Consider the following 24,986-nt stretch of genomic DNA (forward strand, 5'->3'; position numbering starts at 1 on the left):
CGCATGAATGCTCTATCGAGCTGTGCATGTGCGCAGAAGCGGTGCCTCTAGATGCAGACTCTAGATGCAGATGTACGGACCCCCAGAACAAATTACGTTTGTATCCGGAGGGTCCACTGTAATTATAACTACATGGAAATGGGGAGGCTATGCATAGAAATAGACAGAACACCACAGTAGCTATGATGGCTCTGTTTTACATCCACTAATGGAGGAGGTATAAAAGTTCATGGGGAGCACAAGCAGGGAAGGCAGGGGCCGTCGTTCTCACCTCTCCTTCTTGAGAATTTCCCATAATAGGCAACTGATCCTAGATTGCTAGACCAGGGTGACATTCACTATACAGTGGTACCTCTGGTTACGTACTTAATTCGTTCTGGAGGTCTGTTCTTAACCTGAAACTGTTCTTAACCTGAAGCACCACTTTAGTTAATGGGGCCTCCTGCTGCTGCCGCTGCACTATTTCTGTTCTCATCCTGAAGCAAAATTCTTAACCCGAGGTACTATTTCTGGGTTAGCGGAGTCTGTAACCTGAAACGTCTGTAACCCAAGGTACCACTGTATGTTTAAAGCACAAAGGTCATAGTTTCCCCCAAAGAATTCTGGGAGCTGTAGCTTGTTAAGTGAATGAGAGCTTTTAAGAGACACCTTATTACTGTCCCATTACAACTCAGAGAATTTTAACTCTCTAAGGGAAATAGGGGCTTCCAAACAACTCTCAGCACCCTTAACAAACTACAGCTCCCAGAATTCTTTGGGGGAAGCCATGACTGTTTAAAGAGGTCCCATGGCGATGGGCCTTTGGTCACCCAGCCGCCAGGCAGGTGCTTCTTACGTTCTTATACTGCGACTCTGTAATAACCATGCTATATTTAAATGTAGTTTTCTCCACCTCCTAGTTCTTTTTGTTATTATAACTATTTCTCACATTTATATCCCACTTTTCCAACAAGCAGCTCAGGGTGGCATAGCTAGTTCTCCCCCTCCTCGTTTAATCCCCACAGCAATCCTGTGAGGAAGGTTAGGCTAAGAGGCAGTGACTGACTCCAGGGCCACCCAGAGAGCTTCATGGCTGAGTGGGGATTTGAACCCTGGTCTCCCGGGTCCTAGTCCAACACTGTAACCACCACACTTTTAAAATGCAACCAAATGCCTGGGGGCAGAAAGAGGCCCAAAATGGGCACCCAGAAGCTGTTAATGGTCAGCATCGGGAAAGCTTCAATGGGGAGACCCATACAGTACTGGTGGGTCGTCCCACAGTGAGTCAGGGGCTGAGCCAAGGTGGGCTGCAGCAGCAGCACTACCACTGTGCAAATCTATGGTAAAAGATTGAGAAATGGGTCCCCAGAAACATGTTTGGGTCCCAGGCGAGTGCTGGGTCTGAAAAGGTTGGCGATACTTGCTGCAGGTGGCCCAAGCGGGGCCACCACTGAAAAGCGCCCCCCCCCCATATCGTCGTTGTAAATAGCTACACTAATGTATTTACTTAAATATGGGGCACAGAAGAACACCCTGAGGGCGCATACCTGGATGTCTGATTCACTGCAGGTAGGATAGTGCCTGTGAGGGTATGGCTGCCTACAAACCTATCTGGGAGTTAAGCCCTCCATGAAGGCAACAGGTAAACCTGCAAAGGAAGGCTGTTGCTAAAATGTTTTAAAGGGAACACAGACAGAGAGACTTTCAGGCTACATATCCCACCCGCTTGGAGGAGCGGGCTCTGCTTCCTCAACGCTGAGAGGAGAAAAGCACTCTGCACACGCCCAGAGATGCTCTTCCCTGACTGCGTCCCACAGCGCCGTAGCGAACGACTGCAGGAAGTGAGGGTCCCCCGCCCTCTTCCCTTCGGACCCTCGTGCCCCGAATGTGGACGGCGGCGGCGCCTGACCGAGGAGGGAAAAGGAGGGCGGGAGACCCAAGCCGCGCACTCACCAGGCGAGGAGGTTCCCGCTCGCCGCCATCTCGCGCCTTCGGCGGCCGCTCCGCCCGGCCTGGAGTTGGAGAGGGCAGCAAGGCCTGGAAGAGGCGACTGCATTCCCACAGCAGAGCCTCGGTGAGCATCGCTAGGAACCGCCCCTGCTTCTCGGTATTACCCAACCAGCGCGGCCGATCTCCCCGCGAGGCATTCACGTGGTAGCGAATCAGCCAACCGGAGTGCGAGACGTAGAAGGAGCTTAGGATCCATTTTGGGTGTGGGCAAGCGAGTTTCTCTCAGCCTTTTCGTGATTTTTATACCTGATATAAAGGGGGAGGGGAAATAAACGCTTCAGGAGGAGCTCGGCTGAGGGAAACGGCTTCCTTAGTATTTCTTTATCTTCAACTTTTTCCCGTTAGGCTTTACTGCCCTCCGCCAGCTTTTATGCTGGAAACTCCAATATTAAAAATAAAAACCTAAGCTGTGGAATAACGCCAGTGCTAGCGAAACAGGTGAAAAACTAAAGTAAATATTGTATGTTAATGTAAGATATTTTAATGTTTTAGAACGTTTACTAAATATTTGTGGAAACTGTATTAATTTAAAAACACTTTAGCTTATCTTTATGCAATAATGATAATAGACTGCCCTTTATCCTGGGCACACACAGTACAAGAATAAGCATTTGAAAATGGCCACTAATATAATTATGTGGCAAAAAGTTGGCAAAGTACATCCAAAGTCGTAGAAAATTAAAAAAAAAAGAAAAGACTAGGGCTTGGTGTTTGAATATGTGAAGTGATTATAAAAATATTTGTTTCATTTATTCCTCTTTTTAAATTTACGTATAAAAATATCATTTGTTTCATTTATTCCTCTTTTTAAATTTACGTTTATTTCTTAAATTTCTATATACTGCACCATGGGGCACTAATAACAAAGCGCTAATATAATCATAAGAACATCACATTACACGACCCATACATTTGGTGAAATAGCATGGCTGTTTGGAAATAGTTAACCATGATTTCCAAATTTGGATGTCATAACAGGAAACTATAATTAATTGTCTTTCTGCTCTGTTTCTTTACACAAAGGGGAACAAGTGCAAGTGACAGAGCAAGCAGGAGACTCTGAATCTCAGGGTTGTGGGCTTGAACCCCATATGGGGTGAAAGATGTAGGGTGTTGCAGGGGTTGGACTAGATGACCCTCGGGATCCCTTCCAACTCTACAATTCTGTGACCTAAGTGCAAAAAGCTGGTTAATCTGTCAGTTTACAAAGTTCTCCTTAAAAATATTATTAATCTGATAGCTGATATTCATGTTTAATACACATATTGATAAACTGCTACACTTGTGGGCTGTACCGTTATAGTCTCTTCAGAAGAGCAAAACTCAGCTAAAGAGCAAAGAACTTTCATTGGGTTTTAGTCAATGTTAGTCTCGGACCCACCAAGTGTCCCTATTTTTCAGGGATAGTCCCGGATTTACAGAAGCCATCCAAGTTTCTGTTTTGGTCCTGGAATGTCCTGCTTTTCCTTAGAACGTCCCTATTTTTATTGTAGAAGTGTTGGCAGTTAGGGAATTATCCAACCCCTGAGCCACCTGAAGGCAACACTCTATAGGGAAGTTTTTTTAAATGTTTAATGTTTTATATACCGTATGTTTGAATCCACCCGGAGTGGCTGGGGCAACCCAGTCAAATGTGTGGGGTGTAGTAATAATAATAATAATCCCATAACTAACATTTCTCCAATGAATTCTTTTTTTAAAAATGAATACAACATCCCTATTTTCATTGGAGAAATGTTGGAAGGTATATAGTCTGGCTCAGAGCAGACCCATTGAAATTAATGTTGAGTGGGACTAACATTGACTACAACCCTTAATATTTTGAAAATGAAGTGTATGTACAGTGGTACCTCGGGTTACATACGCTTCAGGTTACAGACTCCGCTAACCCAGAAATAGTACCTCGGGTTAAGAACTTTGCTTCAGGATGAGAACAGAAATTGTGCTCCAGTGGCGTGAGGCCCCATTAGCTAAAGTGGAGCTTCAGGTTAAGAACAGTTTCAGGTTAAGAACGGACCTCCGGAACGAATTAAGTACTTAACCTGAGGTACCACTGTAGTAAAGTATGGCATAAATATATGTTTCCCTTTATATCTGAATTCATATTCTATTAATACAGGTGATCTATAACTAATAGATCGGACGCGGGTGGCGCTGTGGGTTAAAGCCTCAGCACCTAGGACTTGCCGATCGAAAGGTCGGCGGTTCGAATCCCCGTGGCGGGGTGCGCTCCCGTCGCTCGGTCCCAGCGCCTGCCAACCTAGCAGTTCGAAAGCACCCTTAAGTGCAAGTAGATAAATAGGGACCGCTTTCTAGCGGGAAGGTAAACGGCGTTCCGTGTGCTGCGCTGGCTCGCCAGATGCAGCTTGTCACACTGGCCACGTGACCCGGAAGTGTCTGTGGACAGCGCTGGCTCCCGGCCTATAGAGTGAGATGAGCGCACAACCCTAGAGTCTCTCAAGACTGGCCCGTACGGGCAGGGGTACCTTTACCTTTACCTTTTATAACTAATTTTGTACAGAACACAAAGGATTTGGAATGGTACTGTGAATGTCACTAAGCCTTATGGAAATGTTCCTTTAGTAAGAGGCAAGACAAAGAAGGGGAGGGGATGGCAGGAGAAAGGGAGTAGAAGGATCCCTAAAGAATCCTCAGGAAAGTTCAGCACACCTGGATCAAATCACATCATTGTATGTTATTTCTTTTATAGGGCTCAAAGATGGACCTACTCATCTTAGGGATCTGTGAACGAGGTGGATGACTTTCACTGGGAACTGGACAAGGAGTGTGTCCCTGTTGGTTCCGCTGGACTTCTCAGCAGCTTTCGATACTACTGACCATTGTATCCTTCTTTGGAACTCCCTCCCTAGAGAAGCTAAACTGTGTCCCACCTTGTCCTTCCACCAGCAGGCGAAAACCTTTTTTTAAAAAAGTTTTTTATTAAAGATTTTCTTGGATTACAAAAGTATATACATTGTCTCTACTTTCAGATCACAGAGTCCTTTGTACAGTGGATGCTCAGGTTGCGAACGTGATCTGTGCAGGAGGCATGTTCGCAACCCATAGTGTTCGCAACCCACAGCGCCATGTCTGCACATGCGCGGGTCACGATTTGGCGCTTCTGCACATGCGCAAAGTGCAATTTGGTGCTTCTGCACATGCACGAGCGCCGAAACCTGGAAGTAACGCATTCCGGTACTTCTGGGTTCAGGGTGGTGCGCAACCTGAAAATGCGCAACCTGAAGCGTCTGTTACCCGAGGTATGACTGTACAGTCCAGGTTTTTTTTCAGCAGGCTTTTGGGAACTGACAGCTTTCAATGAAAGTGGCTGGTGCCATGCTGTTTTTCTTGTAATTGTCTGTAGTTTTTTTAATATATAGTTAATATATAGTTTAAAAAAGGGGACAACAGAGGACGAGATGAGTTTGACCAAACTGCGGGAGGCAGTGGAAGACAGGAGTGCCTGGCGTGCTGTGGTCCATGGGGTCACAAAGAGTCGGACACGACTAAACAACAACAAAAACAGTAGACAGACTGACTGGAAGAAGGCAAGGCCAAATCAGTGAAGCAAAGACAAAGCAGGTAGCCTCTTGTTGGTAGGTGCCTGTTTTCTAATCTAAGCAATTTTCTTGGGGCACCCTGGCCTGCACACTATTTAGGGATTACTGCTCTTGTTTTTTAGATCCTAACCCTGAGGGCAGGGTCCACTCACCACAGACCAGTAACACTTAATGCACTTGAAGTGAAAAATGAATGGGACCAAGTTTTCCATTAGAAGCTGAAGTTTTATTACAGGAGAGCAGTACATAAAGCACATCTAAAATTGATGTGTTCAATGCACTTAATAAAGGTAATGTCATATTAAAGGTACAGGTTCTAAGTACAATATAACAACATTCATATTAGAATGAAAATCAAGAGTATTTAAAAGACAACATTAAATCTCTTATTTTTACATTTGTATTTACAAAATGAGTCAAAATACTTCGTTCAATATCAGAATAAAATAAACTTGAGTCTAAGCTGACAAGTGTAAGAGTGAGCTCTAAAGAAGATCTGATAGAAGTGAAAAAGTTGGTGATAACGGGGAAGATATAATTAGTGAAGTTTTATTACAGTATTACTTTTAATATTCCTCTCAATGGCTTATGCTTTTATCATAGCTAGAAAATGAATTTGTACATACTGTACACATAAGACAACACATTTTTGCATGTACAGTACAGATTCATGATAATTTGTAGTTATTTACAGAAGACTGAGTGTGTTACTCAGTGAGGTTGGTGATGTTTATGTGCTTAATCCTCAAACCAATACATATTTATAATCAGCATTTATTTTTATTCTTCAGACATTTAATTACACAAGAAACATTACTCACACAAACTTGCATAATTTATAAAACAATGAAGCCCAAACAATTAGGGAAAACATTACTGGTATAAAGTATGTGACACTCATATTAGACAAATCAGGAGATTCTCTGTTTAAGAGGTGAATTGTATCAATAAGGGACTAGAAAATAATCATGGACTTGCATTTTTAAAGAAGATTGTAGCTTTTCTTTTAAAAAAATCAAATCAATTGTCCTGAAAATGTTTGTATTTAAAATTTCTATTCCTTAAAATATAGCCAGGGTGCCGATAAATACATTTGTATTTATTTCCAGAATAATGGTTTGTTTGCTAAATCAAAATACAGAAGCAGTGCATGGAACCAGGACGTGTGGCTTTAATATTAACTATCCTCTATTATTAAAAAGTGCGGTAAACAAACAGCTTCTTAGATTTCTCAATTATTTTTTTTACTAAAGATCTTACAGCTTCAGTAATAGTACAGAAAAGAGTTGTAATAAATACTTTAAAGGTCAGTTGTTCCCCATTTTAGATATTTGATATCCATTAGGTTTTTGCAAAAGATGATACTAGTAATGAATAACAGGACTTGAATTCTAGCTGAAATAGCCTGATTATTAAGCACTTTTTTTTAAAGTTACTATTCTACTGTTGCAGTACTTTATGGTGCCAAATTCTGCTCAGAATTAGGCTGTGCAATTTGTGGTGCCATTGGGAACCACACGTGCATATTCCAGTTTACTCTTTGGCTATAATTTTCTTAATTTATAGCAAATTTCTAGTCAACAGAGAAATACACATTCCCAAGCAAATGTGCATATGATTGCACCATTAGTATGACCATTGCTTAAGTTTCTCAAGCTTTAAAAACTGAGACCAAACCTCTTTTGGCTGTGTGTCTGTTTTGTTGTATTAATGGTATTACTGCACATTGTGGAAATTCTTTATTGCATATACTGATAATTATAGGCAAGGATGGGCCAGCCCTTAGATGTGTTGGCATCCAAGTGTGCAGTGGAAGCCCAGGATTGCAGAACCAGCCTGCGGCATCATAGGCCACATTTCCATTGGCAATCCATTGGCCCATGCTTGTAGTGTTGTGAGGTTAAAATAATCCACAAAAGCTGGGGCAGCCAAGAGAACATAACACAGTGTAGCCATGCTAACTGTTGTACTGGCGCAATCAAGGGCAACACAGAATTGGAAATATAGACATTCTAACCTTATTGAAATGACAAGTTTATTTTACTTTTTTCAGTGAAATGACAAGTTTTTACCGTCTTTGATAATAACTACTGATAACACAGTAGTAACTAGAGTTTTTTGTATACTCCTTGGCAATGATGATTCTTGTTCAGGCAGTTGTCAATCCCTGCACAACTGCTTGTGGGAGTGTAGGGGGTCACCTGTGGGCTAACATGGAGTCAGTAATTGTATTAAATCCATCATTGATATAGGGGCATATATACACAGCTGTTGTAATACACAGCTGTGGCAACATATATGACCCATTTATATGCACCAGTTCATACAATCAATACCTTCTGGCAGTCCCAGGTGTAATATTATTGGGCCCATCAAGTGTCTGAACCCAAACATAAGGGTTCATTGTTGTGGATTGCACCTAGTGTTACTCTAATTTGTACTTTTCTCTCCCAAGTCCTTGAATCAAGACAGAACCAACTTTTCACATGAATTCTCCTGGGGGCTCCACTTCTCCCCCTCCCAATAGAATATAACTGTACCCATATGGTAGCCCTCCCCAAATAATTGCAGGGATGCTGAATTGCACCACTGAAGAATTTAGAATGTTCTGTGGGGGAGAAAGGCCTACTTTTTAGTACTTTACACATTAAAGAGAAAAGTAGTTTGATACACAAAACTGAAACCACTGGGTTCTCCTTGACATACTCTGTTTCAGAACTAGAGTGCCATAGGATAACCAAAGTGTGTTGCGGTTGCAAAGTAGATGAGAGAAAGAAGAATCAGTGTAGGATATCAAATATCATTACTGAGGGGTTATTTTTTTCCTGATTAAATATGCTAGAGAGAACTTTATAGAATGATACTATATATTCAGAGAGAACATGTCCCCAGTCTAGGTACTCTGATACAGGTACTTGATTGGGCATGTGTGTAAATGTATATAAGGTATATACACATGCACACATAGATATTCAGTGAAATAGTACAAGACCCAAATGTGGTATTGCCTAGGAGTAAAACGGGAAAGGGAGATTTGTTCATAAAATTAACTTATCTAGCACCACACATCAGAAAAACACAAAAATAGCACACTCTAGTTCTAAACAGCTATTTCTAAAATAGAGTATATAGTAAAACAGATATTATACAGCGTAATGTGGTATTTGATAAACAGATAAATATTTGCACCGCATAGGCTTTTAAAGTAGTATATTTTATCTATAGAGAATGAAAGCAAAATAGTTATAACCATACAAAAGGTGAGCAGAACAACATTGAAGAGTATGACTCAGAAGCTGAGACAAAGATGACATAAGAATTAGAGCAAGAGAAAATGTGTACAGGCCATTACAAGTCCTTAAATTAGTAGTAAAACAAGGAGTTGGTTGATCAAGTTTAAGAAAGCAGTAAACAAGATATTTGCATTTACATGCAGATGTCTAAAATTTGTATTTCTTTTAAATCTATGCACAAAAAGTCATTGTTTTTATTGCTCAACATTCAGTTATGGCTAGAAGTTTTTTTTTTAACCTTTATTTTGTACTTTGGAAACAAGTATATTGTTAAAGGTGCCATAAAATGGATAGCACTGAGAAAAGTTTGCAAATAAACCACCTAACACTGCAGTTCTTCTTACATTATTAAAAGCCTTGTCTGGGGTTTGTCATATGTTAAATATATTTAAACTGGGAAAATACATAATAGCTTGAAGCCTCCCATTTGGCTCAAACATCCATACAAAAACACATCTCCGAAAAAGGAGCAGGCAGACAATACAATTACATATAAAGAAGCAGCCAGTTAATGTCCTAATAGTCAAAAGAGTTACCACGGGGGCTTTTTTTTTTTTACAAATTTGTTGAGTCAAAATAGAAAATTTTGGAGTTAGGAAAATATATATACAGTACCTCTGTGGTTTGTGAAATAAAATTCACTATATTGCTTATGAATTTTCTGCATTTCAGTACGAGAATAGCAAACAGATTGCAGGGTCCTGTACATTTATGCATCTTCAGTAAAACTTTCTAAGGAGTATGGGAAACTTCAAGTGTGCAAAGTAAACACATGCACAAAATAAGGATGTGGCATAAAGCATTCTATGTGCTCAATTCTTTTTCCCCTTTTAAAAGAAGTATTCTTAAGCGGCAACGGGATGAATAGTAAAGATAAGGTGAATGCCACAGCAGTAAAAAATAAAAATTGAATGACAAATAATGATTCTTGGCTTTCAGATTCACAATGCTTCAATGCACAGGAGCTAAAATTTTATATTTGGATTAAGTTTATTTATTGCTCTGAAGAGGAACTATTATGCCCTGCTACCAATAAATGTGAAAATCTAATTGACACATTTATATACATAAAGCAATGTAAAACAACATCTTCCTTTATTCCTAGATCTCTGTATATCCAAATAGTTAGAAAAGTAGACAAACAAACTAGTTTCAACATGACAAATTTTAAATGTGACACCTGCACATTCCTCTAAGAATTCGCAGTATAGTAGTGAATTATCACAATACAATGGAACCAGAATTAGCATGTGAAAATATGTTCTCAAATCTTTATTTGTAATATCATTAATCCATTAGTAATTAATTAATTGGTTGATTGTATAAGGCTTTGGTTTGATTCCTAATCACTTTACCAGAAATATTAAATTGAAGAAATGTAAATGCCACAAAATGTAAATTTATTCACATTGTATTAACATTTGGATTATTTTTAAAAATACTTTAAAGTCATAAGACATCTGACTTCTAAATAGCCTGTTTGATTATTAATTTTGTTTGACTTGTTAAAAAAACGATTGTGTGATTAGTCAAACAAATTAACAGATCATCCAAATATTTTACATCAATTCTTCAAGTTCATAGATGTGTCTAAGGCAATCATCTGGGAATTGAAAACCATCCACAAATGGTTGCCTTGGACACCCACTTACAAGGAGCCAGCTTTGGCGTTAACTCTGTAGTTTTATCTCCAAGGAAAGAGGTGGCAGGAAACAATTATGATGTCAATACTTATCCATATTTACATATATTTGGGAATCTTTTATTAGAGCTCATAGTTGAATTGAAATCTTTCCAAAATTATTGCCTTAAAACTGCATCAAGAATACTTTGCACTCAGCTTTGTCCAGAATGATCACATGGCAATCATGCGTCCCTTACTGGACACTCAAAATCTGGATAATCACATAACCAGAAAAAGCATACAATTTTGTATTGGCACTGGTCCATTAATATTTCCCAAACTACATAAATTGCGCACACAGAACAGACACTTAGGAACAAATATAAAAATAAAAATTAGATATGCTTTCTAATTAGTTCAGCTTTATAGGATTATAATCTCTTCTAGATGTACGTATTTCACCCTGTAATTTTCTGATCATCCTTTACACTTAACAAACAGGCTCACTCCTTTGAAAATATCTGAGTACCTCTTACAAAGCTGTCTCATTTTGAAGGATTAAGCTGCTAATAGATCAGAAAGGGAAAAAAACACTTTCAACAAACAACCACTTTTTAGTCTTAGAAGAGAACCAGGATGTAAGCACAACAGAACATGCAATGGATGCTTTATATATACTTAACGGTGGTTACTTCTGTATAAAAATAAAAATGAATTGCAATGTTGTGGCAATTAGGAAAGAAAGCATGAGTAGAACACATGATACATAAATTAAACAAAGTGGGGATGTTGCAGTTGGAGAAGGGCATTCAACCACTTAGCTGAGATGATGAAATCAATTTCTCTTTGGCCTGACTGTTAAACAGAGTGAGTCTTAAATTCTTATTTAACTTCTGTTTCCTTTACTGCTGCTTCTGCTTTTAATAAACATGGAAAGAGGCACAAACCTCACACATCAAGGAAAGCTTAGCAGAGCAATTCCAACTCTGGTTGGGGAGCAGCATGGCAAAATGGAGTGGCAGAGCTCATGCCAGCCAGGACAGAATGTGGGCGGGACTAGTAATGGTTACCTTTTCTGCTGCAGCAGGACCAGACTGGCGCAGCAGTGGCCTTAATTGGGCTCTTCATTGGACCAGCTTAGGATTGAACAAAACTTTGGCCAGCCCAGCTCTGCTCCTTCCACTAAATGTTCCATTTTGGAGCCCTCCATTGGCTGATGTTGGCACTAGTGACCAGTGGAGACCAGTAGATCCTATATCCCTCCAGAAGCAAAGACCTGGGTTTAGAACTGCAGCCTTCCTTCCGCACTCCTATTAGGGCCTTTTAGAACATTTTAAATACTCTGCTCTATGGTTTGGCACAGTGGCAGCACTACCTTCTACATATTTATATTAATTACTGAATTATATGGGGATTGTTATCATGCAGCTTACCCTCCCTTCCAATTTTGGTTTTATTTTGTTAAAGTAAAGCACATTCACCAACAGCGGGGGAGTTTAATAACCTGTTCTGGGCAGAATATTATTCAGTTTATTTTGAATTGCATGGCTCTCATTAAAACAGCAGCTTATAACAATAGTTTTAAGGATAACATAAACTTAAACAGGAGTTTAACACCGAGGATTAATTCTGTATTGCAAAATACTGACAATGAACTTTACATAAAAATACAACTTTAGATTCATTGTGTCTAAAAGTGTATTGGCACCCAATGTTTTTTCATTATAGAAATTTAGAAAATATACAGCACATTTGCTTTGGAAAATAAACTAGTGTATTGCCAGCTTCTTCAGCGTTGTCTAAAATTCTGCCCCAGAAGCCTCTGTGTTGGCCAGAACCACAAGGGCCAAGATACAGGCCAAGATACATGCTATGCTTATTGTGTAATATGCAGCAATGTTTTTTTTACTTAAATTACAGATGCAGAGGAATGCAGGATTCCTATCATAACACATAGTGAAAGGAGGTTTACTACTTCTCTTCCCCAGCTTTGATCAGAATAGAAACTGCCCCTCCCATATGGCTATGAGTTTCAATGGGTGGAGAATCCCTTTGGCACCAGCCCCTTGCCATGCAGGAGGAGCAATTCCCATAAGCCTCCTGTCACCATGTGGTACATTTATGTTTGAATTTATGCACTTCATCGTGCCTGTAATTTAATTAACAAAAATCAAAGGTTTTTCACAGTAAGCATAACATGTAGTTGGTCCCAAGATGACATATAGAAGTATTGAAGAGTCTATGATTAAAACATTATGAACAGTGGCTATCTGAAATAAAATTAAAGTATTTTGTTTCATGGGCCAAAACAAGCTCATTTCTCTAATACATTAAACAAAATACTCAGAGCACTGGAATTATTATTATCTTGTGCCAATCCTTAAAAGAGTTGAGCAGTACAGGGTCTGGAAACCCAAACAACTGAAATTCACTTGGATAAAAAATGTCTCTGCCCAGTTCAGTTGTGCAATGGAGGGATAGTATGAAACTTTTGAAAAGCCATTTGTCCCAGAAGTACTGGCCACCCTGTTGAAGAGTTCTACAAGATCCCTGAGCACATTTGTTTCAGACTTTTTAACCCCAACTTCTAAATGGTAGGGCATCTATTATTGATAACAAGATGGATTGTCATTCACAGTTAAGTCAATCATAAGGTGCTTATATACCCCTTTTGTTCCCCAATTTGCACAAAGAACTGTCAGAATTTTTCATTGTGAATGGCAGGGCATGAATGATTACATGATTAATGTTTTTTGGCAGTGGCGTTAGGATTATTATCTGGCTGCCCCTTGACAACAACAAGTGATTCAATCGACATTCCTTAGCAAAAAAAAGAAGGCAAAAAAAAAATATGTACAACAAATATGTATTTTTTCCCTGAGGGGTCAAGGTTTAAACCCGCAAGTGCTCTATGTACATATTGCACTATAGAGGAGTGAAGTACATGTGCAAAAAAGCAACGATGACTGAAGCTTACTAATATATATATATATAAAGAAAAAATTATTATGCTATGTCCTCACACATTATGGAATGTCGGTAACACAAATAGCTTTCCTGTCATCTAAAACTTAAAAACAAAAAACCACAACCCACATCTCTACTATGGCACATTCAATGAAATAAAATCTTTTCCAAAGACAAGTAGACAAATTCCATCAACAAAAATAATACAAAGTTGGTTTGTTTGTTTTTTCTTTTTCTTTTTCTGAAAAATTACATTGCTTTCTTTCATTGTTTCACATTACAAAATCTTTTTGTTTGTTAATCTTTACACAAATCACATTTTATTGCAGGAATATTTCAAGTGCCATCAAATATTTATAGAAGGGTTAAAAAAATAGAAGTCTCTCTAAGTGGTCCAGACAAGGCTTTATATAGAATATTTTTTCCACCTTCTATTTTTGACTTAAATATCTTCAACACATTTTCTTTATTCTATGGACACTTAATGGCCAGAAGCAACCACACACACACAGTGGTACACACATTCATACCTTGATAGCCATATGATGATGGTGATGGTCTAAAAGCTCCAGAAAAGAACAACTAAACTTAAAACAGTATCTCGCATCATGTCATTTCAAAACAGAGACGCAAAAGTATATAACCGTGGTCTAAGACTACACATCTTATTTTAGAAATAAATTCTATCTTGAAATATTCCAACTGTACCAGATGTCCAGCAAAATGAGATAGAACATGAAAATCCAAGACAATTTTTAACTTAACAGCTTTCTGGAGTGATTGATTCTAATACCTGTAGCCATTTTATATAACTTCATCAAATTATATAGTACAGTCCCAAAAGATTCCCACACTTTATACATTTGAATTTATTCTACAGCCTGCAAGTTTTCTAATGGAATATACGGTAGTAGCCCGTCATATTGTGATTTTAGTCCTTATTCTCAGCTTCTTTTCCCAGATAGGTTTTGCCCCTGCTCTGATGCTGGCATCTACATGCTTTCAGCTACAGCTTGAGTTCTTCGGCATGTTAAAAAGGCATCAGCAACAGTTCCCACCATTTCAAAGCATAATTTGCTGTTAACTGAGATGAAGAAAACATGGGCTAGTTTATGCACCAATTAACGGATTTTGGAAAAAGCTATAAGTGATTACGGGGTGTCTAATGTGTAGACCTAAAGTGCTTGGCTTTCAAGACAGGAGTGAACCTGGTGTCTGCTTTTAGGGATAAGATTGGGAATGATATGGCATTGCCTACAAGTAAGGACCAATTCAATATCTGAATATATTTTGTGTGAGCAGATAAATGTAAAATATTTACTAACAATAACAGAGGCCGTGACTGAGAGTCAATACGAAATACCAAAATATAACTAACCCTTTTACTGCCAGAAGTGAATACTGTTCATTTTTCATTTGAATCAACTTTATACATTTTGTCTCTAGTAAATGGCTGGCCTTAAACAGGCGCTGGCTGGTAGATACTGGAGTTTTAATTTAGCTGAACTTTAAAACTAAATTAGCATTTGAGGGAGGTCACATTAAAAAAACCCTCATTTGCTAAACAGCCTGGATTTAAGCTTGGACTGCATCTATAAAAAGACCAGAATTAACATTTACTACCAGTTACTCCAATAAAATAAACAAAACTTATGAGGATGGCAAAATTCTGTCCATGTAGCTAGCAGGATTTTCATTCTTTAGAAACAGCTCCCCTGTACTGGGGTAGAGGAAAACTGAATATTGGGATGCTTTCAAAATTCCATTCACTGGATGCAATTAAAGTTTATTGTGATCAGGGGTTTCTCAGACTTTTCTGGGAATCTATTTGCTATCTCTTGGCATGCATTAGAGGGTTGCTTATAGAAAGGAATGGGTGAGCTGCTATATGTGCAGAGCGCCAAGAACATATGTGAGCCAGCCATAGCTCTGCCTGTGTTTGTTGAAACTGTATCGTAGATGCCTTCTTACAAAGTACAGTGGTACCTCAGTTTACAAACTTAATCCATTCCGGAAGTCCGTTCTTAAACCAAGGCGCGCTTTCCCTAATGAGGCTTCCCATCACTGGTGCCCTTCCACCGTTCGGATTCCGTTCGTAGACCGAGGTAAAGTTCTCAAACCAAGACACTATTCCGGTTTTGCGGAGTTTGTAAACCAAATCGTTCTTAAACCGGACTGTTCTTAAACCGAGGTACCACTGTATCTGTGGTCACTAGAAAGGGTAAATGGCAAGAGGACTGCATTTGAATTTCCCATTTCTACATTCCCAACCTAAGTGGCTCAGGAGCATAGAGATCTGCTGCTCTGCTCACAGATGGGAGGTACATACATGAAGGCAGCCATGTGTGTAACCTTACATAGAACTGCTGGTATATATTACAGTGGTGCCCCGCAAGATGAATGCCTCGCAAGACGAAAAACTCACTAGACGAAAGGGTTTTCCGTTTTTTGAGTCATTCCGCAAGACGAATTTCCCTATGGGCTTGCTTCGCAAGACGAAACGTCTTGCGAGTTCTTGCGAGTTTGTTTCCTTTTTCTTAAAGCCGCTAAGCCGTTAATAGCCGCTAAACCGCTAATAGCCGTGCTTCGCAAGACGAAAAAACCGCAAGACGAAGAGACTCGCGGAACGGATTAATTTCGTCTTGCGAGGCACCACTGTACTAACATGTCTGCATGAGTAGCTCCTGTCTGCAAGCCCAACATGGCCCTAAAATGTTTGCATGTTCAATTTTGTTTGCACATTAGATCCTTTCAGAACTAATTAGGCCTTGATTTCCCTAGATGCTAACAAGCTGCCCTGGGAGTGATAGAGATGAAAGATTCTGCAGCTATAAGTTTGTTTCCTGTCTGACTGAACTGGCTTCACAGTTCTAATGCCTATAGAAAATTTAATCTTACAGTTTGCACTGGGCATGTAGGAACCCTCAAAGATGAGAATTTTCAGCTCTTTATACTACATTGAATGAAGACTTTGGGGCTCAAAACAAACAGGTCCAACTGCATAGCCCCTCATGCACCTTGCTTAATAGGAATTTTGTATTACCTTTTACATGTGAATTACTACTACACTGTATGCTAGAATGCACGTATACTCCAACAAGTAAATAAAATTTTTCATACCTTGCAAGAGGTCATTTTGAAATAAAAAAAATACTTAAATAATCATAATATCCAATATTAGGCAAAAAAAATTTTTTTTGAGATTTTCTTTAGGAGCCTGAAAAATCCATGTCTAGACAGCTGGATGGTTGGTCTTTTGATGAAAACTTTCAGGCACTGAGACAAGAAGATTACATCAGTCTGTATGCTTTAAATTTAAATCATCAGGATGCTAAAAATTGCTATATTATAAAATTTATTTTACAAAGAGTCATTTGAATAAGTTAGGTGTAGTTTGAAGAACTCCCTTGCTTTACAATTTATCCTGAGAAGAATCTTTTACTCTTTGATACATTTTCTCAATCAAGGGTGTTGGTGGAATCAGGGTTAGAAGTGTACTTCGGAATAACTGAGTTCTTGACTTGTCAACAGATAAAAAATAGCACAGTTGCCACCTCTAGCTGAGTAGGATTTAGGATTTGTCACAAAAACACAATGACCTAAGACTGTTTAAGGTTGAATAAAATACTCCAGATGGTATGTAAATAATTCCTAAAATAATGACTCAAATTAGAACTTAGGTTCTAAAATGTTTAGGTTTGTACGAAACTGCTACATTGGTGGAGAGAAGCACTCCCTAGCCCTAATAAATATGTATGTCCTTTTTATTTTCTCTTCAGTAACAAAACAAGATTTCTCAAAAAGTGTGTGATTCACTTATACTTGAAACCACATTTGAAACAACACTTGGAAAATTCAGTATCACATGTATGCATTGTGGTAGGATGTGGCCTAATTCAAAGTCATGGTTTATGATCCATTCGCTACCAGGAAAGCAAACTGTGCCGAGATTTTTCTGTGTGGAAAGCCATCTGTGTAACATAGCAGCCACGTGGTTGGCATCCATTTTAACTACGCCAGTGAAATGAGGGTTTTTGCTGTTTGTAGTTAAACTGGGCCCAATCAATATGGTGTGCCTTATCGGTGGCAATGGTATTGCCAGTTTAATGTATGTGGGCCTGTTTTATTCCTTGGAAGGTGGGGAAATAAGAGAAGATTGAAAGGGCTATTCCTAAATTAATTTCTTTAGAGTCAGATACTTCATTTCATTTCATAATCCACTATTCACATAACTGGCCATCCTGGACAGCTTATTGAGCATTCCTCTGTGGCTAAAAAGTGCAGCACTCAGTTGAAATCAAGCTTTAGGCCTTTTTCTCTAGGTGTGGGGACCCGCTTAAATTACACTGTTTAGTTTATGGAGTAAGTAGCCACATGTAAACCCACTTTTACTAAATAAAATAAACAACAGTGCCACAATCCAGCAAACAGTTATTCAGTCTTAAATATTAAAGAGATTTGGGCACTCTTAACTGTACGCTGGATTTAAGTCAAGGGAGACAATTCACCAGGAAACACTATTACAATTTGGAAATCTCCCATTCATTTCAATCAGGACTACACAAAAGAACTTTGTGATGGATTGTACCCTATCTGTCTCAACAGATGACTAATGGTGCACATGCACTTGCTGGACACACACACACACACACACACACACACACACACACACACTCTAAATGTAAACAAAAGTATTAGGACCGATATTTCCAAAAGATATGTATCTAAATTTGGTTTTCTGAATCCGTATTTAGTCACCTAAGGAATCGGCTGACTTTAAAATGAGCTAATTTTTCAGTAGCACCTTTAAAGTGATTAAATATAGATTTTCTCTATCCCTATGTCAGCAATCTCTTTAAGAACAGGGATTGTTTTGTTTATATATTAAATTGTCTTTTAAAAACACAAGCTAAAACTCGCAGTTTAGAAACTTGTCTTCCCCCCTCCCCCCCTCGTCCCATTACACAAAATCACTGAAGGTATTTCGTGATATGACCGGCCTCTCTTTAAAAGTAAATGTGGAAAACAGCAGCATAAACACCTTGCAGTGTCCCTATACCTTCCAAACCTCCCACAGTTAAACTTGAAGTTCTGGTGCACATGCAGCACAACAATGAACACGCTAGCATATAATTTAAAAGAAAAAGGTGCAAAATGAAAGTGCCTTATCAATTCAACAATAAAAGCTATACCAGTAACTACATTTTATATTAATTAAAACAATATTATAAACAATATCTCTTTTGCTATATATAGACTTCGTGCCCATTTACCCTGTAATAGATTATAATGCTATTGTCACTATTGCTATGGACCCTTTTCATGCCATTCCGCCTACTGGCAATCAACGGTAGGGTGAAAAGAAATCGTCCTTCATGAAACAATGAGCAAGTTGTGCAAACTGATGCTGAAGCCTCTGCAATGCACACCAGTCGCTGGTTTCTAGCTGGAGATTCTGTTCTTACTAACAAAACGTCGTTCTGTGAAAGTCTGTGGGCAGTGAGTTTCAAGGAAAAGGAAACCTCCTGATTTTTTAGTACCCTCATTCTGCATAAACAGAAGTCAAAGACAGAAGTCAAGACAAAAAAAGGGTCCATATCGGTAGGGATCATGGAAATCATTTGTGTGAGAAAAACAAGTTCAACTTTTATGTCATTTCCCCCATTTTTTCTGCCTGACCCCATTCGCCAGAAGATGTGCAGTGTGTTGGCTCCCTAGGTCTATGCAGGACCATATAAAGTGTCTTGGTTTCTATTATCTTTTTTTCCTTTTCTCTTTTAAAGTTTGTACTTCAGACATTCTAGAAGTGCTTAGGTGATACGTTTACCCATCCATTTGCATTGCTGGCTCAAATTCTGAAGTGAACAACTCCTTGTACAATGGAGGAAAATGAAGTCGCACAATGTCCGGGTATATTGCTCTAAACGCCATAAGCTTTTCTGTATGTCGCCCGCACAGTGCTCTTAAAGTAGACACTTTGCATATTAGCTGTAGGGAGAGAAAAGCAAAATGAATTAGATGTACAGGTATGAAAATGCTTTGGGGTCTTTTAATTTTGTTCTTCAAGGTAACAAATCCTAGTTTCCTTGTAAGAATGGGGCTAGAGAATGCCTGTCTAACAGCATCCATCATCATCATCATCATCATTAACCATAACAACTCCTTCTCTTCCATAACTTAGAAAAGCCACAGGGAAAATAAGGAGAGACTTTGTTGCAACTAAATTCTGCCTTTCAAAGTGTTCCATATGGCTATTTGTTAAGGGAGACTTGTGAAGCCTGTAAAACTAAAGTAGCAACAATTATCCATTTTAAATTGTTCCATTAACATCAGTAACAAATAATACGTACCTTAAGCCTGTATTTTTTGTATGACTTAATATAATTTGTATAATTTAAACATGTATCAACAAAATCTTCCATAACATTTCCACAATCAAAGCATCATACTTGCAGCCTAACTAGTACTTAATTTCTAAAAGGTGAGCTGTTGGAGTTCAGATCCTGCTTGAATGGCATACACTCAAATCTGAAAGCCCTTTGCCCTAATCCCGCATGTGTGCATGTGTGAGGGTTGGTGGCTGGCAGGCTGTAGTATTTAGTAGGAAAAGGAATGCACATGCTCAAAAGTACCTTACTCCTGTTCCTTTGTTCCACAGTAAAGCTGCTGCATTGCAAACTGGTTCCTAAAATGAAATCAGGTAGCCCTAGCTTAAATTAATCCTTGAGCGCTGATTCAGTAGTTTATGTGGAATGAATACATCAAGCAGAGGCAAACATAATCTATTTTTGTGAAGGTATACGGCTAATTTTCCACTCTTCAAAAACAAAATCACATGACCCGGAAGCTGTACTTGGCCAGTAAAGTGAGATGAGCGCCACAACCCCAGAGTTGGCTACGACTGGATCTAATGGTCAGGGGTCCCTTTACCTTGTATGTATGTATGTATGTATGTATGTATGTATGTATGTATGTATTTCCATTTATAATCAGCCCTTCACAGTATCTCAGGGCAGATTACAACAGAGGTCAAAATAACAATTTATTCCAAATAAAACAATCTTCTAAAGTTATAATTTAAAACAACCACCCAAGTAACAAAGCACTGCAGAGAAGGGAAGACCATTTGGTGTTCATCCTCAACACCAAAGGCCTGGGGGCGGGGGGAGTTGTTTCTTGATCTGCTCCTGGAAAGGACATAATGGTGGGACCAAGCACACATTGGAGGGGAGTGTTTTCCATGTCACACCACAGAGAAAGCCCTGCTCTCACATGCCACCACCTCTTTGAGTTTCACAGGGTGGAGGCACCATCAGCAGGGTCTCTCCTGCCAATTTTATCATTTTTGCTGCTCTAATTAAGGTGACTAATATTCACCAGAAAAAGGCGTGTTGCACACAACACAGTAAGCCAAAGCCTTGCTTACTGGAACTGTGTAAATGCATGGGGTCCTGAAGAGGAACTTGCAGCTGGCTGGCTTCTCCTTGGTTACAGCTTATGGTCAGTGAAGACAGAGCTTAATCATGAGTCCCAATTCAGATGACACTCTTAAGTGGCAGTAAAAAAAGACCAGGGAGGACACTTACTCTGTTGTGCAAACCAGGCCATTGTCAGACTCTGTAGCTCTTACCTTTGTTAAGATTCCATCTTCCCGGTGGTTCTTCTGTAATACATGTTGAAGTGCTAACTGAATCTTCTGTTGGAGCTTTTCTATTTTTACTTTCTCCTGAAGCCATGATCGGTCTAAAATGAAAATTACCCGTGTTGAAATCTTACAAATATAAACATACAATATGATTAAATCTAGTATTCAAAATGTTTTTGAAACTACCTTCCACAAACTACTTTCTACAATTATTTCTTCTTAATGCACGACTACATAAAATTGTGCAAAGTTTAACAACACCCAAAAGGGATACACCTGCAATTCTGCACACTGGTAGGCATATTTCCTTTCTCTTTATTTCAGTCCCATGTGTACAAAATGAATGGGACTCTACCATACCAGAGCATACGCTTGTGTACAGTGGGGTTTCCTACAATACAGTAAAATCAAGTCATGGTGACATGAAAAAGTGATGTATTGTCAAGTAGAGAGTTGTCAAGTGATATATATGCATGTGTGAATCAGCCCATAAAGTCATGTTTTCTGGTGCTTCTCCTAAGCAACTAGCTATACATTCCATACTAAGCATTTGTTCTTTAGCACAGCGAATCCTATAGTTGTCCTAGTGTTCACACACCATTCTTAAATAGTCGCTCTTGGCTATGTGCATAATCATTAGGATTGTGAATCAATTATAAGATTTGGGTTGGATTCGAATTTGGCTCTTTCGAAAGCAACCCACTTTGGTTTGAAGTGCTTCTGAGGCTCCCTGGAGAGTGGCAGTGAGGAAAGAAACTTTGTCCTTTCCAAAGCAAATCTGCCTTGGAAAAAACAAAGCTCTGTTCCACTTCACCACCTTCGCTATTACGGAGAATAAAAAAATGGCAAATAACTTTCCCCTTTAAATAGACGTGGTTGGCATTTCAGGCATAGTAGCCCCTCCAGAGTTTATAAAGCTTGCCAAATTACAGGCAAACAAGTCCAGGTGTTTTTGTGCTAAGCACATTTAAAGTATGATTTTTTATTTTATTTTAAGGAACATTCTATAACTTTTTAATCAGCATTGTATGGCATCTGCAAGCATGGTAGGCCATTATGTGGCAACAAAACCTGCCAAATTAAGGGAAAACCTTTCCAGTTTGGAGTGTAGTGGATAAAAGAAAAGGATCTTAAGTGTTCTGGGGGGCATTGGTCTAAAAATTGCAGAAATGAGAGGCTGAAAGTTACAAAAATGAAGTGCAAAGCTAATTTGATATGTGGATGTAGGCAGAAATACTTGAACGTCCAGCATTTCCCAAGTAGGTCCCACTAGCAGAACCAACCCTTCCTCAAAGCACCATGAGTAGTAAAATCGTTTCTTCCATGGTAAAATAATTGCCTCTGCACTGTTGTCACTTTCTTGTAACATGGAAGTCACTTTCACTATCACAGGGATTGTTTCTAATCAGTAGTTAAAAGGTTTTCAGTACCAGACCTTACAGAACTGACTGCTGAAAGCAGCCAATTATATTTCTATTCTGCTCCTTCCAACAGTTATCTAAGTATAGGATTTGATGATAAACAAGTGCAGAAGATATTTCTTTCTTGTGGAGTATAAAGTGATTGTTAAACAAATCTAATAAAATCAAATTAATTTTTTAATGCAAAAAGTAGTGGATCCCGCTGCTGTCTACCAAATGCAGTGGATCAAAACTATGTGTACCCTCTATAGTCGTCACCACCACAGGTTATGTTTTAAATTTAGTGTGAAGGAAATCTTAGATACAGCTTAGTTTATGAACAACTTGGATTAAGAATGCTGCAAACCCGGAAGTAGGTGTTTTGGTTTGTGAACTTTGCCTTGGAATAACAACATGTTTTGCTTCCTGTTGAGTGTGTTTCATTTGTAAATGGAGTCCCCCGCTGCTATGGGAAAGCACGCTTTGGTTTAAGAATGCTTTGGTTTAAGAACGGACTTCCGGAACAGATTAAGTTCGTAAACCAGGGTATCACTGCACTTGGTGACTCAGGCAAAAGCTGAACATATAAGAAAGATTTATTATATAGAACAAAGTGGATAAAACAAAGGATGTATCAGAAGATAATGTTCTTTCAGGAAACAGCCAACCTATTAATAATGATACTGAATCTAATGGATGCTACAGGCTTCTAATCAAGCACAACTTCTTTTAAACCTCAGTTGCTTATGTTCAGTTATTACGCTTCAGTTAGATGTTACAGGTTTCTAGACTAGTTATTTTGAGTTATTTCACTTCATTTCCTTAATTTTGTTCCAGCATAGGTGTTACAGCTGAATACTTTGCTTCTTAAATAAGATGGTGTCAGCTACACACTCAATCACACTCCCGAGGTACTTCAAATAATATAACAGACCCCCGAGGTCAACCACAATGCTCTTTAGGGGTTTGGGAGTCTTCTCTTTCTAGACGTCTCCCCTCCTGACTGGAATGAGACCTAAGTAGACCTCACAGCTCCTACTTCTCCTGCCCAAGCTCAGCCCCCAAGTTAACTCCTGGCCTCATAAAATGCTAAATTCTGTTGTTCACACTAAGCTCAGAGACTCCTTTCTCTAGCTGTAGATACTTCCATCAGAGTGGATGTTTCTACTCAGAACCAACGCACTCTCCTCACTCCAGCTCTCTTCCTTAAACCATCTCACCCCCTCAAACAAAACCCTATCTCTACCCATATCTAACTAACTCCCTCAAAAACGGCTCCTTTTATTGTATCTCCCAAAGTGCTGGCTCCACCCCCCTCTGTGGATAGATGTCTGTAGCCAATCAGAGAGAGGCTCCAGCCCGGGGGGGTGGTGGTTCAGAGGGACTGCACCCCCAGACTCTGGTCTGGCTCTGCTGTCCGTCACACAGGACTAGAGTATGCTTTTAGATACTTAATGCCTTACCTGCAGAGAGTAAAACAAAAGCTGAAAATAATGCAATCTCATCTTCAGTAAGGTGCATAGAACATAAGCTCTTTCCAAATTCAAAAACAAAACTAATGAAATCTTCACACCCTGCCAAAGGGGGAAAAAACAAGCAGCAAATTACACAGGGCCTCTTTCAAAAAAATAAAACAATACTTTTCTTTTTTATAAGAACAGTGATTATATGGAGAATAACTTGCCAGAGCATTTATTTGCATGAGAGTGGACTGTTAGTTTTACCATGACAATATCTATGGGTCTGCTTTCCATCACCGCAATTCACACCATGAGGCAGCAACAGCATGTCCACACTAAATCTCATGTCATCTACATGTGTTGGATGTGCAGTCTGATTTAAGCAGCCCCACAGTCATGACACAGCCCTGGGCCCTCTGAACGTACATATAAGAACATAAGAAGAGCCTGGTGTATGACGTCAATGGGCCATTTAAGGCAACATCCTGTTCTCACGGTGGCCACGCAAATGCCTCAAGCAGGACCCGAACACAGGAGCCCTCTCCCACCCACCCCCACAGCAGTTTCCAGCAACAGGTGTTCAGAAGCATGACTGCCTCAGACTGGGGGATTGCTGCCTCTAAGGATGGAGTAATATTAAAACAGTTGAGCAGGGCAAATGATAATCCTGTTACTTCTTTGCACACTGAGTGCATGCATTTTAAAGTGGGTACAAGGCTTGTGTGTTCAAATTGACTAAAGTATCTGAATCAATGAGATGTCTTAATTATATGAAAACTAGCCATTTTCCAATTGTGTCTAATAAGCAGTTCCAATATTTCAAAGGCCAGCATAGTTTTGCACCAAAAGACCACAGAAACTGCTTTGTGTATTTCTTGGTCTTAAAACTCAAGGAAGGGCTCCTCATAGTCTCCATTTTTCTCCATAAAGAAACCACATCGCTTGGTGTCACAAGCAGGACTGAAGTCTTGGTTAATCAGCCCAATATGAAACTTCCAGAATTCATTAATGAAAAAGAAAAAGTACCTTATGGCTCTAAAGAGAATTA

At 39.2% G+C, this 24,986-nt stretch overlaps 2 protein-coding genes and 2 long non-coding RNA genes across 8 annotated transcripts in view; 2 read left to right on the forward strand and 2 right to left on the reverse strand.

Annotated features, from left to right (window-relative positions):
* The window catches only part of LOC114584007 (little elongation complex subunit 2), a 111,894-nt gene extending 109,817 nt beyond the window's left edge, over positions 1–2,077 (reverse strand). For all 3 annotated transcript variants that reach the window (XM_077918545.1, XM_077918544.1, XM_077918543.1), the window contains exon 1: positions 1,933–2,077. In XM_077918545.1, coding sequence (XP_077774671.1) covers positions 1,933–1,961 — 29 coding nt within the window. In that variant the 5' untranslated portion in view covers positions 1,962–2,077. The remainder of the gene's footprint in view (positions 1–1,932) is intronic.
* Positions 2,078–2,193: 116 nt separating this feature from the next.
* LOC144325431 (uncharacterized) lies at positions 2,194–4,954 on the forward strand. Its single transcript, XR_013390582.1, has 2 exons — positions 2,194–2,427; positions 4,700–4,954. It is a non-coding gene; the product is annotated as an uncharacterized LOC144325431 (long non-coding RNA).
* Positions 4,955–5,414: 460 nt separating this feature from the next.
* LOC114584254 (uncharacterized) lies at positions 5,415–6,705 on the forward strand. The gene is made up of 2 exons (XR_013390583.1): positions 5,415–5,585; positions 5,672–6,705. It is a non-coding gene; the product is annotated as an uncharacterized LOC114584254 (long non-coding RNA).
* RORA (RAR related orphan receptor A) overlaps positions 5,754–24,986 on the reverse strand; it is a 93,408-nt gene continuing 74,175 nt past the window's right edge. For all 3 annotated transcript variants that reach the window (XM_077918546.1, XM_028706134.2, XM_028706133.2), the window contains exons 8-10: positions 23,942–24,052; positions 21,064–21,176; positions 5,754–19,421 (exon numbers count right to left, since the gene is read on the reverse strand). In XM_077918546.1, coding sequence (XP_077774672.1) covers positions 19,257–19,421; positions 21,064–21,176; positions 23,942–24,052 — 389 coding nt within the window. In that variant the 3' untranslated portion in view covers positions 5,754–19,256. The remainder of the gene's footprint in view (positions 19,422–21,063; positions 21,177–23,941; positions 24,053–24,986) is intronic.

This window comes from Podarcis muralis, chromosome 14 (assembly GCF_964188315.1).
Source record: "Podarcis muralis chromosome 14, rPodMur119.hap1.1, whole genome shotgun sequence".
NCBI classification, from domain to species: Eukaryota; Metazoa; Chordata; class Lepidosauria; order Squamata; family Lacertidae; genus Podarcis; species Podarcis muralis.